This window comes from Micropterus dolomieu, linkage group LG22 (assembly GCF_021292245.1).
Source record: "Micropterus dolomieu isolate WLL.071019.BEF.003 ecotype Adirondacks linkage group LG22, ASM2129224v1, whole genome shotgun sequence".
NCBI classification, from domain to species: domain Eukaryota; kingdom Metazoa; phylum Chordata; class Actinopteri; order Centrarchiformes; family Centrarchidae; genus Micropterus; species Micropterus dolomieu.
The window spans coordinates 3,640,061-3,656,299 of record NC_060171.1 but is presented as its reverse complement, the minus strand read 5'-3'; the positions used below and the strand labels follow the sequence as shown (position 1 = coordinate 3,656,299).

At 41.2% G+C, this 16,239-nt stretch overlaps 1 protein-coding gene across 1 annotated transcript in view; it reads right to left on the bottom strand.

Moving 5' to 3' along the window:
- The window catches only part of ptprz1a (protein tyrosine phosphatase receptor type Z1a), a 96,387-nt gene extending 90,974 nt beyond the window's left edge, over positions 1 to 5,413 (bottom strand). Inside the window, exon 1 of the mRNA XM_046037419.1 lies at positions 5,054 to 5,413. Within this exon, the coding sequence (XP_045893375.1) occupies positions 5,054 to 5,114 (61 nt within the window). The 5' untranslated portion in view covers positions 5,115 to 5,413. The remainder of the gene's footprint in view (positions 1 to 5,053) is intronic.
- Positions 5,414 to 16,239: the final 10,826 nt, after the last annotated feature.

Here is a 16,239-nt window from a genome sequence, read left to right as displayed (position 1 = left end):
GGGGGGGGGGGGGGGGGGGGGGGGGGGGGGGGGGGGGGGGGGGTTTAACGAGGCTGGGGGCATTAACGAAGACTAATGAAGGCAGGAGTGCTGCTTAACCTGCACTCCATCGCTCTGTGAGGCCTCCAACCTCGAGGTGTTGGAGGAAGAATGTGAGTGTGTGTGTACCCTCCCATCCTAACATACTGCGCTCCCACACTTCTGCTCCAGCTTCACAGTGTGACAGCGTCCTCTCCTTCTCACCGCCGCCGCCACTGGGACAAATCGCAGTGCCATCATGCGTCACGCTTAAATGCTCCCCTTACTGAAACTCACCCTCTCCTTTTCTCTGTTGCTCTGCACTCCCTCCCCAGCCCCCTCAATCTACCCCCTTACACCTCCCTTCTTTCTGTAGTTGCTCCCTTTCCTACTGTTACAAAACAAATCTCCCCTCTGACAGCATAATTCACCGGGCCGGGCCAGAGGAGGTGGCGCAGGACGGACAGGCCTCCTCAGCTGACCTCCGCCGAGGACCTGGCTGGTTGTTTCCCCACGTAACCCCGGCCTCCATTCATACTGAGGGCCAGCGGAAAGAAAAAGAGGGGCGACTCGGGAGGATTCAAACCAGTGGCCCCTGTGTATGCCTGAGTGAATGCCGTTGAGCCTAATTCCCACTAATCTGGTCATCAAATACCCGCTGCCACGACTGGAAATCTGCTTCTTTTTTTTTCTCTCCAGACTACCAGTGGGGCAGCAGGGGGACGTCTACCCAGCCGAAGCTGCTTTGGACTGAGAAGGAGGGGAAAAAAGAAAGGAAAGAAAAGGAGAGAGAGAGAGAGAGAGAGAGAGAGAGAGAGAGAGAGAGAGAGAGAGAGAGAGAGAGAGAGAGAGAGAGAGAGAGAGAGAGAGAGAGAGAGAGAGGAAATAAAGACATGAATGTAGAGGAGAGGAAAAACTAAAAGAGAAGAGATCATGTGAGGTGACTACAGTCTTTCATGAGTTTTTTTTATACAGTATGTAATTCTCAAACTTAAGTTTAACAGGATCAGTGTTACCACAAATATCAAAGCACAAATATTTTGTTTCTGGATTAATGCAAGGACTTTACTCCAGTGACATGTTTGCTTGTCTTGCTCCAGGTATTGTGAAACATTTTCTTTACTGCTGACCACAGCCAGCATCACTGTCGGGCATCATCAGAGGTCTGCTTTGTTGCACCTGTAACCACACCCAACAGAGATGTCATAGTGCACTGACGAAGCTTGAGTTTTATATTTTCAAAACTTATAAGATGGCTTTGAACTTATTATTATTCAACCCACGTTTGGTTAACTCCCATTTTTAGAAGGCAGCAGGGGAACTGGTTATGGTTATGGTTAGTTTTCACTCTCTATGTTACCACTGGAGCTGAATGGGGAAACAAAAACAGTGAAATTCGCAGCAAAAACATAGTAACCTTGTAAGATTCTCATTTAATTTGTCTAACTGATATTGGCTTTGGTTTGACTTTAGATGTCATTTTTACACAGAACAAGGACTGTGGATGATGGAATCTCATTAAGGAGAAATGTCTTTGTGACAAGGAGAAACAATTACAGCGACCAATAGCTACTTTTGACACAGACTTGAGAGAATTTAAATCTATCTTTTTATAAAAAGACAAACACCATCAGTCACGTTTAGCTCTGCTCTGGGTGTGGCATGTTTGGTGTCTGTGGTGGTGGGCATCACATCCACAGCCGCCCCTTGCACGACTTTGACTGACAGACTGCCTGACTGTGACGGCCATCTGTCAGCAGACTCCCTGTTAGACAACAAGAGGGCCGGAGACTCCATGAGCCCGGGCGGAGCGCAGGGCACGGCTGGCACTGCCCATTCACAAAAAAATCTTTTGGGGAGGACAGATGGTGCTGAGTTTTCTCCTCATGCGTCTTTTCCGCAGGAGCAGGCATCTCCTTTGTGCCCCTACATTTCATCAAAGCTTCATTTTTAAAAAAAACAGCCCACATGAAAAGGGAGGAGGCGTGAGGGAGCCCGGAGGCTTTCTGCAGGTACAGAACCATCCAGCACAGACCCAGGCTCACTGGCCCGGGCACAAAAGGTTTCACATCTCTTCATGCTAAAACTGGCTCCGACCAGCTTCTCCCCCTAATCTTTGTTTCACGTCTCACCCCCCGAAAGGATTCAACCAAGCAGATCAGTGTCCTCTCTGGCACTGTACCGTACGGCTGGGGGGACAAACCAGAGGATAAGGAGCTGGAAAACCCTTCCAGTCCTCAGGCTTATGGTGACAAATCCTGATTCATCTCCACTGACTTGTTAAACCTCTTCAACCCTACAGAACACACCGGTGGGTCCATTATTACAAACACTTGCCGTGTGACCGGAAATTGGGTGAATTGAATTGAATATTTCCCTCATTGCAGAATAATGTAGCTTTAACAAAGAGCTGACACGGGACACAGCGTACCTGTGTAATTGTTATACAGTGTAGAGAAAACAAAACAATGATGTTACTAAATCAAATCCATCTGCAAATCACCGACAGACCAGCCACTAAATTATGGTGAGATTGTTTCTCTGCTATTTCCAACCTCTAGAATGAACTCTGAACATCAACCTTTAAGGCAGCATGCACAGGTAGCCTGTAAGGTGCTTAGAAAAAATGTAAAATTTCAATATCTACAATCCATCACAACTGGACAAACTCCATCGGCTAATGAGTACCATGTGGCATGACTAAAAGCTCCAGAAAAACATTTAAACAGACCACATAATGAGACTCATTCAGGTAAGATGTTCCGAAAGCACCAAGAACTATTGTCGCCCAAAAGTCATAGTCATCATTAGTCTAAACTTTTTATAATTTTATTTGTTCTAGTCAATGTAATGGACAACTCCACAAACATGTCAGCCCCTGTTACACATTCAGGTGCCAACATCCACTGACGCCAATAATTGATAAAGTAAATTAGGAGCCAATTTGTTTACAAGTAGCTCATTGGCTCATTAGTTCACCTCTTCCTCAGTTAAACCTGCCATTTTCTGGCCACTTGGAAGCAGCTTGTTCATAAGTAGCGAACACAACGTTGTAATTTCATCACCATTTTAAGTTGATGTGTCGAACTTGGTAAAAAACTGTTGTTTTTCTTCACACGTCCAGCAGTTACAGGGCAACATGATCATTTATTTGGCGTTGTGTTTGTGTCACCGGATGAATAGAAGTCCAACATTCACTCTCTTTTAGCTCTGTGTTTGGTCTCCACCAGCTGCTGAGGGAAATATGTGGGTCATTAGCTGCTAAATGCTCCACTATGTTCACCAGCTTGTCTCAAACTGTCTGCTGTTTGCTGCTTACAGATTCTTCTCTGAAAACGACGCCATGAGAGCGCTGAGAGTGAACCAGAACAGTAACCAGCTGCAGCTGGACAGATAAAAAAAACGAGCTGAAACTCACTATACAGCTTTGTAAAGCAGAGTGGAGCTAGAGATTCAGCTGATAATTCTCACTATGAGTCACTTATTTCACACCGTCACATTATTTTAATATTGTCATGTGATTTTGTTATTAAAAACATTAAATTGTAGCTGCTTTCAAGGCCTGTTGTCCTGTATCAGGGTTTACAAGCCATCATATCTGCTCTTTGGTCCGGTAATTGAGAAGTGTGTTAGCGTAACAAGAGAAGACTGAAGGCAAATAAGCTGCAGAGGCCTTTAAAAATGTATCTTAACAGGTATTTACAGACTTGCAGACTCGACTAAAGGGAAATCTGCAGCAGTGTCAGCCATCTCAGTTCAATTTGAACTGGTAGAAACCCCACAGGACCATTTTGTGCTTTATTTGGCTTTTGGGAAACATGTTTCAGAAACGTTCTGTCACTGTTCTGAAAATACCTTTAAGATTTCAGTAACTTTTCATTTCAGGACACCTTGTGGCTTTTCCTGCCAATCTAGTATACGTTTATCCATTGAGCTGGTTATTGAACCTAAATCCAAATGATTTTTGATATTCACTGAGCATCTGAGTGAGTGACATTAAATGCTGCCTTATATTCAGACTTTAAATAAATTATTCTTGGATCAAACAATTTGTGTTGTAAAAAATAATTTAAATCAGACTTGAGAGGATAGAAGTCAGGATCACTTCTGACACGTCAGACCTTAAAACTCCTGGCTGGGTGCTGATCTTTTGTCACTATGTTTTTTTTTTTTAAACCTGCATCCCTTCATTTTTGCAAACAGACAGCTTGAACCACTGTCCAAACATACGCCACTTAAACCTGAAACAAGCTGATTTAACTTTACCTCAAAACAGACAAGTCTCCAAAAACACTGAAATTGACAATGCCAAGGCTTTCAGCATCACCACAGGCCTCTTCCTGATCAGACACTTGCGTTTACAGTCACATTAGCTTTACTTCCTATTTAGTGTTCCTGCAGAGAAGAGTTGTGTTGGACTCTTAAAGTTCTGTAAAATGCTTCAGGATGAGAAACAAAACATATATATTAGCTTGTAGTTGACAGTGATAATATCTGTTTCTGAGAAGCATTATAAGATTACTGTTGTTGTTGCTGCCAGATATGGAGCCTCTGACAACCTTAATAAGCCAGTCAGCCTACCGTATCCAAACTTCTCTTTTCATGCTTGACAGCTTCGGTTTGGAGCTGATATGTGACGCCCTGCGCCTCTCAAACGTTTTAATCTGCGATCCCACAACCCCCTGAGAGGAGCAGTGACGCTCATAATCATCAGAAAACACGAGTATTTTTTAAAAAAGAAATAACGATTTGCGTTTTGGACTCCTCTCCTTCCAAAGACGCACAACGCGTTACGCACTGCAGGTTCAATACTGGAAATAAGAGAAAAATATTTCTAATTCTAACAAAAACACAAGTACGCAGACCACATGGATACTTCTTTGGTTTGTTTCGCTCGCTTCCCAGCTCACCTGAAGCTGCTGTGCACTCATCGTCAAGTTCAAAACCACACGGTCTTGATAAGATCTAAACATATGAGAAGATTTAAGAGTTTCTATGTCATGCGAGGACAAACATGATATATAGCATGTCTTACCTTGTTGGCAGATGAGGATGAAGTGTGCAGCCAGTAGCAGCCAGCAGCCTGTAGTCTCCATGTTTGGGGGGAAAAAGCTCGCAGATAAATAAACAAATCAAGCAGTGATTTTAGGGGAGCAGGTCCCGGTCGGCCCGCAGCCCTCACAGCTCCATGCTGCTCCGCTCCTGCCTGCCTGCCTGCCTGCCTGCCTGCTCTTCGGTCTGTTGTGGTTTTGCTGCCGTGTGGCCGATGTATACTACAAATCCCCCGGGTCCCGGTGCGCCGCTCCGCTCTGTCCGCTCTCCTCCAAACCGACTGTCTGACTGAAGAGGAGCCGTCAGACTCAAGTTGTGCGCCACCCACAGCCCGCAGCCACACCGGCCTCACCTCCTCCACACATCAACCTCAACTGGTACTGTGATAAGCTGACATCATATGTAATAATTTAGTACATGTTGATTTATTTATGTTTTTTAAAATCAAAATCTACATAAAGAGTTCTATAGGAATTACAAGAATATCGTCATTGTTTAAATTATCAAAAAGTTAAAGGGGAAAGAAGGAGAAAAAAAAGAGGGAGAGAAGGGAAACAAATAAATTACAGATGAAAATAGAATGGAGGAACGGAAGAAGTAGAGAAAATTATGGAGAATACGGATAAGGGAGGAAGATAAAAAAGACAAGATGGGGATGATGATTAGAGTCCAAATACCCCCAGCAGAACCCCACCACCCACATCATTTATTTCCCAAAAAGCTCACTGTTAACTCTTTCAGACACCGGTCCAGTTTAAGAAATAACTGAAATCACACTCATCAATTAGCTTCTTCATAATAGTCACTATCACTAAATTAATTTATCTGAACCTGTAAATTATATTTCAGTTGTGTGACAGTCCACCTTGCAGCATCATCAGAGTTTTTATTTAAAATCAGAGGACATTAGCTGCTGTGACCCCTCCACCAGAGTTTCCTCAGAGTGAGACTGCAGACAGCGGGGAGTCATTAACGCAGCCTAGAGTAATTGAGTGAAACTGCTGAAAGGAGTGTCTTTTTTGTTTTTAAGTGTGTGTGGTGGAGTTCACGGTGCTGCTGACCCCCTGACCTCTGAGAAACACTTCCACCTCGCACTGAAACAGAGACCAAAACATCAGCAGTGACCCTGAAATCACCATTCACTCTGGGAATGTGGAACAAGTGTCTGTGTGTGTGTGTGTGTGTGTGTGTGTGTGTGTGTGTGTGTGTGTGTGTGTGTGTGTGTGTGTGTGTGTGTGTGTGTGTGTGTGTGTATTATGCACTTGTGGGGACATATATCTGTTTACACATTCACATTGTGGGGACTCACCTTCCTTGGGACACAACACAAGTCCTCAGAACATAAATCGTTAAATTTTAGACCTGGTTGGGGTAAGGTTAGCTTTAGGGTAAGACTATATAAGTGAATGTTGGTTGGGATCACCTGCGCTACTGAGTTTCTGAACTTGCAGAACTTCAAGGCGTCCTAAAAAGGAGCAGGAGCAGTTTGAGAAATCCTCTTGTTCGCCAGGAGGTGCTTAGCCTAGTTTAGCACAAAGACAAAGACTCTAAGCAGGGAAAAACTCAAGGGCGTCACTCTGTGTTGAAAAGTGGTGGGGACATAAGGGCTCAGATTAGGTGCGTGATGATACACCAGGGTCACAAGATGTGACGATGCACGAGAACATCATGAGAAGATTTGTAGCACTATTTTGAAAAACTATTTGATGCTGAAATACATTATATGACATTACATTATATGCAGGGGGTGTGGGGGTCCTCCCCCAGAAGATTTTGAGCATTTTGAGCATATCCACACTGACAAGCAAAAAATATTCATCTCCCTTATTATCATACAACTCTTGGACAATATTCCATAAAATACAGAGGACCATTGCTTTGGAATACCATTCCCCTCTCTATCAAGTAATTTTTTTATTTGTCTTGTGCTACTAAATAAATTAAATTAAATTTGTAATTTCCTGCATTCTGGAAACATTTTCTGTCCTAATTTAAAGTGGAAAGGGCTTTTTTTTTTTTTTTTTTACATGAAGGGAAACTATATTTAGATTTCCCTGCATGTTTTCTTATTGCTTTTTTTTTTAAAGCATTTTCATTTGTTAGTTAACATTTCTTGCTGCAAACTATTTTTCAGAACATTTTTAACAAATGCTTACAAAAAGTGATGGGGTCAAAATCAGCCATTTCAAAATGTGGTCCATCTTAGCCCCATCAAAACATAAAAAACAATGCACTTTTCAACCGCTCCAATGCGGTTTTATTTTACACACAGCTTTGGCGCGGAGAAAGCAAAAGCTACAGTTCCCTCTCAGTGTCTTCACTGTCAACGCATCTGAAAATGCACTAACAAACAAGCTTTTTGTAGTTCTACCCTCACAGTACTTAAGACAAAGGTTCCAGAAAGATTGCGTCCTTGATAAGTTATTGAAAAAGTGCACTTTATTTTGAAGCATGACGCTTGACGTCTTTATGTGTTTACCAAAGTGCTTTCATTGCCATTCGATGTGCAGAGGACTGGTGGACTTTGTACGCCCAACATCCACCCTGACCACCTCCTTGTGACCTCTGTTAAAGTAAAATTCGCACTTTGTATTGTGTGGGGAAAAATTTTCCCACTGAACATAATCCTGGAAGCAATTACCTTTCCCTCAAAATATAAGTGGCAAAACAAATCAGCATTATAAAAATCATCATTTGTAGCAGACAAGGTTGCATGATGATTCAATGTACTTTTCAGATTAGGATTCTACGTAAAACACATGTGATAAACACAATCAAACCATTACAGCCTTTTTGGCTTGTGCCCTCTCACAAAAAGTTAGGGTGTCTAGTTAGGGCCCCTTGTTATGTTTTAGGTGTCCATGAGTTAGCAGCTCCACGAAAGAGACACATTTCCCCTCTGAACTTCACACATGGTTTCATTTCAATAAGACACAAAGAGGTAAAAGTTTTTCTTCCTCCCATTAATCATCTCACCACCCCTCAGATTTATCTGGTGACCCTTTCGAGCGGCCTGACATCCAAGTTTGGGAACCACTAAACAACTTATGAAGTAGTTAAAACTACAGTAGCTCTACTTCGACCACATTTACAGCAGTAAAAATACTCGTGCTTTGTTGCATCAGAATTAATCATACATGATAGTATATCAGTCATTAGTCTGCAGAATGAGTACTTTTAGTTTTGACACTATGACTCTAAATTTTACTGTCTGATGATACTTGTATACTTTGAATAAATTAGGATTTTGAATGCAGGACTTTAACTTTTAATAAAGTATTTTTACATTAGCATACTGGTACTTTTGCGTAAGTGTCTGAATATTTCTTCCACTGATGCCTTTCCCACACAGTAAGCTTCCATTTAAACATAAAAAGTAGTTGTGAGAACGGCTTTTCAAAGTCGAACTGCAACAATAACAGTTGCATGGTGGTGTTAATGTAGTTTGGTGAAGGCATCTTTCTTTCAGGACAATCTTTAGTACACAGATGCACCTCAGAAACACAAGTTCATTGATTCTGAGAAATGAGAGCAGATTTTGGAGAGAATTCCCAGAAAGACTGGGTTCTAAATTCCCAGCATTCCCGACATGACAACATTTATCATCAGCTTTGACTAAATGTTGACTGTGATGGATCATCTCGTGTTTATTGTCATGGAAATGTATGGAAAATGATGGCTGCCTGGAAGGAAAGGAATCAACCCAAAAACTGACGAGATGAACATTTTATAGCAGGAAAACTCCACCTGCTGCTGGTGATTTTCTTTCCTTCAGTTTGATTTGCAGCTTATCAGAGCTTCATTCTTTTCTCTCTGTGATTTACAGATGATGCAACATCCCGGTGTTCTTTCCTCACAGGCCGAGCCCTCACAAACTTTTAAATAACGTTTCCTTCAGTTCAGTTTTAACCACTGGCTCAGATTTTTTAACCTCACAATAAACGACCAAACCACCCCCTCCTTTATCTGAGCGAATATATTTGCATAATTTACTCTGGATTATCTTTAATTTATGCAGAAACTGCTTTCCACTTGTTAGGTTGAATGTTTCCAAGGGGGCTAATAAAATTAGTTGTACCCCCACAGAGCATCCATTCAGGGATATTTGGGGAGCTTTTGGGCCGTTTTTCATGACTTTCCTACAAACTGCACTTAGGCTGAGAATGATTTTTCCCTCTAACACGAGCCTGTGACCTGCAGTGATCTCTATTGGGAAACTAACAGGCCAGATAGTGAGACAGGTTTTATTTATTCTTTCACGTATTTATTATGTGACTCATTCAACAGAGCCCAGCCCACATAATCAAACAGCAGAAAACGGAGCAGAGAATATTTCTGGGTGATAAGCTGCCGTGAAGAGTCAGAAAGAGGCACAGATCATTGATTTTGCAGGGAGAGGAGAGTGAAACATCCGATGATCAATCGGCACAGGAAGTGAATGTGGTGATGAAAGATTTTTTAAGGGAGTAGATCCTTACACAAAACTGCTGTTCTAAATATATATATATATATATATGTACACACGCACACACACACTCTAAATCTTTAGATAGTACAAAAAACAATATACTCGCTTTAGGTGAGGCAAAAAATGGAGATTTGATTATTCATTTTAATTTATCAAGTAATGTTCCTTTAGGCAGTTACTGTATGCGTATTGTATATTGTTACCCTGCATGTGTCAAGTGGCAACCTCCCTGTCTGAAAAGTGAAGCCAATGCGGAAGTGCCCTCAAGCCTGCATTCTTTCTAACGGCCAGCAGGGGGCAACTCCACTGGTTGCTAAAAGAAGTCTGATTGCATTGGAGTCCATCACAAATGTCTACTTCTCACTTGATTTATTATCTCAGTAAACACTTTCCTAATGAGTTTACGGTCTCAATCGCTGATTACAAGTCTTCTTCAACACAGCATGATGTCCGTTTTGTAAATTATTACATCCACCACAGTTTACAGACCCACTTCCTGCTTTAACCTTGACCTACCGTATTTACTGTAGTTGTGTAAACACAGTGTTCCTGTTCAGTGAGCGATAAGGGGAGGAAGGGTGAGGGAGGGATGGATGAGGGGATAAATCAGGGTTGTGGACAGATGGTGGAAGAGAACGATAGTACTTTGTCAGCCGGTGGCAGGAACACAGTAGAGAACCAGGGGAGCTGAGACTGAGTGTGGGAGCAGTCTGTTTTTGTGCTCTGTTTCGTATAGAGCCCCCCGGTGGTTCCTGTATTCAAACAAAAGGGAGAGACGGTGAAAAACAAAGAAAAATGTAAAAAGTGCCTAAATATCTTTAAGCTGAAATCTTTCATGTTCGAGGCGTGTTCTTTGTTCCCTAGTAATAAAACTTCATTAGTTCACTTCAAATTGCAGTGCAGAACTTTTGTCTCCCCTCACAGGTGCTGCACAGGTGTGCATTAGGACCTGTGTGACCAGCATCTTGATATGCCACACCTGTGAGGTGGATGGACTATCTCGGTAAAGGAGAAGTGCTCACTAAAACAGATTTTGACAGATTTGTGAACAATATTTGAGAGAAATAGTTGTGTAAACAGAGAAAGTCTTAGATCTTTGAGTTCAGCTCCTGATGAACGGCGGTTGCATTTATATTTTTGTTCAGTGTATTTTTACCATTTCTACCATACTCTTAGCTGCTGTAGCTACACCGTCGCTACGGTTGCTCCAGAGCTGCGTCACCTCCCTTCAATTTCAATTCAAGTGGCTTTGCTGTCATGGCTGCATACAATAAAACGCTGCCAAAGCATATAAACACAAACTTTACATCATGATAAACATAAATAAACAAACAATTCTCAATGGTAAACGTTCTCTCCAATGGATCTTTTTTTTCCACACCAATGGTGGACCAATCATTGCCGGTTGACGTACAAGAACAGTTCTGCACACCAGCTTTAAAAGAACTACTGCTGGTGCATTTTCAACCTAGTGATGGATAAAAAGCTCAGGGGTTTTTGGAGTCCACTAACAAATTACCTATTTTGTTGTTTAGGTATCAGAGCTTGTTGGCCTCCAGGTCAACAGGACAAATCACATCTCTTCCATCTTTGTTTCACCACCAATGGAAGAAATAATGTCGATGCGACGATCAGTTTCCTTTTACAGCTACAGAAAAAGCTGTAGCTCATTTTAAGATCCACAGACGGGTTCCACCCTTGTATGATGTTACGTGGGAAAGTGAACCGGCCTTTGAAACGAACGGACAACAACAAATCCCCGAAGGAAAGGTTCCCAGGGTGTTTTTCAGGACATCAGATAAGCTCATCCAGTTTTTATTGTTGATGTGTTTTTAACCTTTATTTTTACAGCTCTTCAGCTCCTCCCTGCTTCCAGTCCAGTGGCAAAGTCTTTGTTTTAGTTGACATCCCTCCTGAGAGTCAGTCCCCAGACCTGCAAACTCAGAAGAGATGAAAAAGGTGACCAGCATTCTGGTGTACTACTTGTTTCTCACTGTTATTGTGTCTGGCTTCAGCTTCGAAGACGTGTTGGCTGCAACATTGCGTTTACTTAAATTGTTATTCAATGTTACATCTAGGATGGAGTTGTAGCAGCGAAAGAGAAGCATTTTTTTTTGTGTGTGCTCGCAAAGAGCGCCATGCTTTATATGTGGAATTGGAAAAAATCCAATTTTGTGTTTTCCAAATTAAAATTAAAATGCAATTTCACTACCTTTTGGACCACTATAGTTACCATATCTGTGTACAAAAAGTTGGAAATGCTATTGCAGATTATAAAAACAAAATACCCAAAAAGCTAAACTGGCTACAGAAGTCTACTGGGGAGGAATTTCCCAGGACTAACCATTAGCCCTGGGAAAAAACTATTCAGTTTTTATTCTTTCCACAATAATTTTACAATCATGGCACACCTCCTAAGCCTTATAACGGCAGAGAGAACACTTTTAATACAACCTCAGAATTATCATATATATATATATTTTATATGATAGATTATTTTAAAATATATTTTACATAACTTATGTTTTCTATTTAGCTTAATATATTTTACACTATATTTGGATTTGATGTGATTTTGTCATAAACAGCAGTCATAACACACATAGAAAACTTCATAAAACAAGACAAAAGAAGAGAAAAACAAGCAAAGCAGAAAATAAAAACAGGATAAAGAAAAGGAAAATGAGAAAGAAAAGAATAGAAAAATAAGAATGCATTTTTTTCCAGCAGTTAGTGGGGAAAACATGTAAAACCACCAGTGTGATCCTTTAAAATGTACCATGATGCATTTAAAAATGTAGAAGCTTTAAAGGATTGCTTCACACAAAGCAGAATGAGTTTCACAATTTTTATTTTTACATAACTATCATATAATTCAGATATTAGGTTCTGTGAAAACCGCCCCCAGTACAATAGAGGAACATAATTGTTGCTCTATGAAGAAATATATATATATATATATATATATATATATATATAATTTTGTGATTTGGGTGAAGCGACCCTTTAACAGCAGCAGTGAAGTTGAATGTATTTTCAGACTGAGGATAATCTCCCCCCTCTATCAATACATGTATTGAGGTAATGAGGTCATGTCACACAGAACAGACTGGGTGTCATTAAACACCCCCACACCCACCCCCTCCCCTCCTGACAGAGAGGTCAGAGGTCGGGCTCTGGAGCTGGTAACAGTCAGGAGGCAGGTTCAGAGCCCTCTGGGGATCCTCATCGAACCCACATGGTGTTTCTGTCACATCACAAAGTGTCGTTCCGATCAATCGATCACACGGGTCAAGTTCACACAGAAGCCACACAACAATGGATAAACAGCAGCTCAGCTCGGAAGATCCAGAACTGATCTACAGATTTAAAGCGGCATGTGTAGTGAACTGTTCCCTTCATCACAGGTACAGTAGTAACAGGGTCTCAGCATATTTTAGTGGATTGTGGGAATTCTGTGTTTAAATGTTTTATGTTGTGTATTCTTTGCTTTTATAATTTGTTTGACTTCTTTTAAAATTTGATTTCATGTTTATTTCATTTGAACTGTATTTCTCAGCTTAGTGTCTTGAAACTTAATGTACATATTTATAAGAATTTACTTCAGTAGGAAATAATGGACTGGTGCCACAGGCAGTGAAAAAATGTCAGAAAGTATTGAGAGACAGGTTGGTTTTGGTCTTTTTCGTGGGATTTGTTGACAATAACAAAAATGCAGAATAACACCAGACGGATACTTTGAGGTTATGGTAAACCTCCAGGGAATAAATCAGTACTATGGTCCCTGAAGCTTGCACAAAGGCTGCGTGTTTTCCCTGAAACCTGTTTTAGCAAAAAAATTAATTAGTAACATAAAACACCTGAGCACAGCTGGTGCAGACTGGAAGAATATTGAGCAACAAATGTGCTTCAGAAGAAAACTTTTCCTCAGTAATTGTATGTTTAATTAAGGCGGAAATATCTGTTTGTGGCAAATTTAGGAGTCCAAACAAGCAGTCTGTAACATCAGTATGATTGCTTATGTTAATCTACATGTTTACTTTCTGCAGAGGTCTTGTTGATTTAGGTGATGGGAACCGGCCGCTCCGTCCGACTTTGATGTTTCGCTACCATTGTTGGGACGGCTCTGAATCGCAGCCGGCTGGCTGGTTGTTTGGTTGGATGGTTGGCAGCCATTGAACCTTTGCGAAGATTAACTGTTATTACCGGCGTCTTTGTACGTCCGGGCTGCTCTCTGCATACCAGCGGAGAAACAAAACACTCCTCTCCAGCCTCTCCAGTGGAGGAGGCTTCAGAAAACAGCAGGTCTGGTTCGCTTTTATCTGCACACTGACGAGAGTATAAGAGCACTAAGTGGTCTCTCCACTGACAACAAGTCCCTTTTTAGGAGAGAAGAGGTCCGATATGTTCTGTAATAGCCCCGACCCCACACACACGCACACAATGGAAAATCTTTCTATTTTGGGACAGACACGGTCACAGATCGCCTTAATAAAGAGGCAGGAATGCGTTGAGGCACTTCTGCGTTCACTTCAACTATACGATCTCTGACTCTCCTCGTCCAGTCTCCCGCAGCACTAATGAGCTTTGCATTCAGACGCTCACTCAGGCAGCACCGCTTGTATTTGAAACACATGGTGAGTTACACGCTGCCAACACACGTGACCCTCTGACCCCTGCTGCACTCCACAACACATCGTCATGAATGTTGTGTGGAATCTGTTTGTGCTGCAGGAAGAGAAACTGCAGCAGCTCGAAGTCGTTTTGTCAGTTTACTAAAAGCATAAATCAGAGCGCTACAGACATCAACCCCGACCTGACTGTTGTATCAGACTACATTAGTTTTACATATGTGTACCTAATAAACTGGCAACTGAGCGCACATTCCTTGGGTGACTAAATCAAATACCTATTCACTAATTTCACATGCAATTATGCTAAAATATGTAGAAAAAAATACACCGGTCTGGCAAATTTGCTGAGGTGGAAAAGTTGGTGTAGGTATAAATTTAATACATGAAACCAACAGAAATGTCATACTTCCATCACGGTTTTTTAAATCATTTTTGATCATTTGAAGTTTGACTGGAGTTCTTTTCATGTTGTTTCCTCTTATTCTGCAATGTTTTAATGGCTCACTGGATATTCAGCTCCACAGACTGTTTATCTTAATAAACCGACTCCTAATATTAATAGTAGTGGAAACGTTTTCTGGAAACTCAGTCAAAAATTGGAAGGAAACGCGATTCCTGTCAAAACACAGAACTGCAGTAGTATGTGGTGTATATTTGGAGTATCATCAATGTGTCTTTAATGGTGACATGCTGTGCCAACAAGTGAAAATACACTTATATAATAATCCCACCACTCATGGGACAAAAAGAAGTACACAGAACTTTGATTGGTGCAAAATCACGTATTGCATATGCATATTTTGCAAAGATCTAATGTGTAATACTGGTAATAACGGTTAGTTTGCTGTCCATGTAGAGTAAACTAGATCTTTGTAGGTTGTTTATACGCTCCGATAATGTTAATCCAACACATTTTTGTAGTAGCGTCCATGTTGATTCCACATTCCGACTTGAACACACACTGAAGTTGGAAGAACGACTTCACAACTCGGGAAATGGGACAATCCGAGGAGCATGTGAATGCACCGTGAGCCACTGGTTGCAGTTCACAACACTCACCACTAGATGCCAGTAAAACTTACACACTGAACCTTTAAATATCAAGTAATTGCTTTTCTTTGCACTCTATTCATTGGCTTTACAGTGTTTATAGGGAACATTAACATTTAACATCATACATATTATATTGCAGAGGATTCTTCGATTCCTAATTATTAGTGACATCTGCAGTGAATTTCAATGGTCAGCCAATAAAATCTGTCCACTCTGCTCATCATTCATTTTAAAAAGTAAAAGGCTTGTTTGCATGAGACGGGACATAATAACAGACTCTGATTAGAGGTTTGTGTGATAGTCAAACTCCATCTGCTCCACTTCTGTTTTTCAAACATGTGTTTACTGCATGCACAGACCTTAACCTCCTAAAGCTAATTAGAATTGATCTCTGGTAGTTTTCTGTGTGTGACACGGAAACCTGTTTCACTGCTGACCGCTCAGTTCACTTTCCCTTCTCCTGTGTCTGTTTTCTGTCAAGCTGTATGTGAGATGAGTGGGTTAAAATGAGCTATGCAGTTTCACAGAGCTGCAATGTCACACAGGAGCATGTTTGGGGAGCAATGAACGTTACCTTGACCTTTGATAGGAAAATAATGAACTTTGATGATAGACTGAGACCCATGTCAATTAAATACAGACATTGCTCAAGTGTCCCCACAATGAACTACCTCCAACTTAGTGTGGGAAAAAAAGTATTCACTTTGCAGAGAGAAGTTGGGGGTTTTCCCATTTACTTCAATTAGCCAGAGTTTTATTGGAACAGCATGTAGTGGACATTAAAGGAACTGCAGCTTAATTCTGTGGTTTTCCTCAATCTTTAAACTTTAACAACACATTCTCACTCCCATGTCACATATTGACTCTTGGTCAAGGCCTCTTGGCGTTGCTTTTCAATGCTCTGGGTAGCCCTTTAGCATCGTTTTTTGAGGTTTAGGGCTCCACAGTCAAGTTAGTAAAAAATAAATATGCAATGTTTGGTCAAGTTAGCTGTGAAATGTGGTTAGGTTTAGG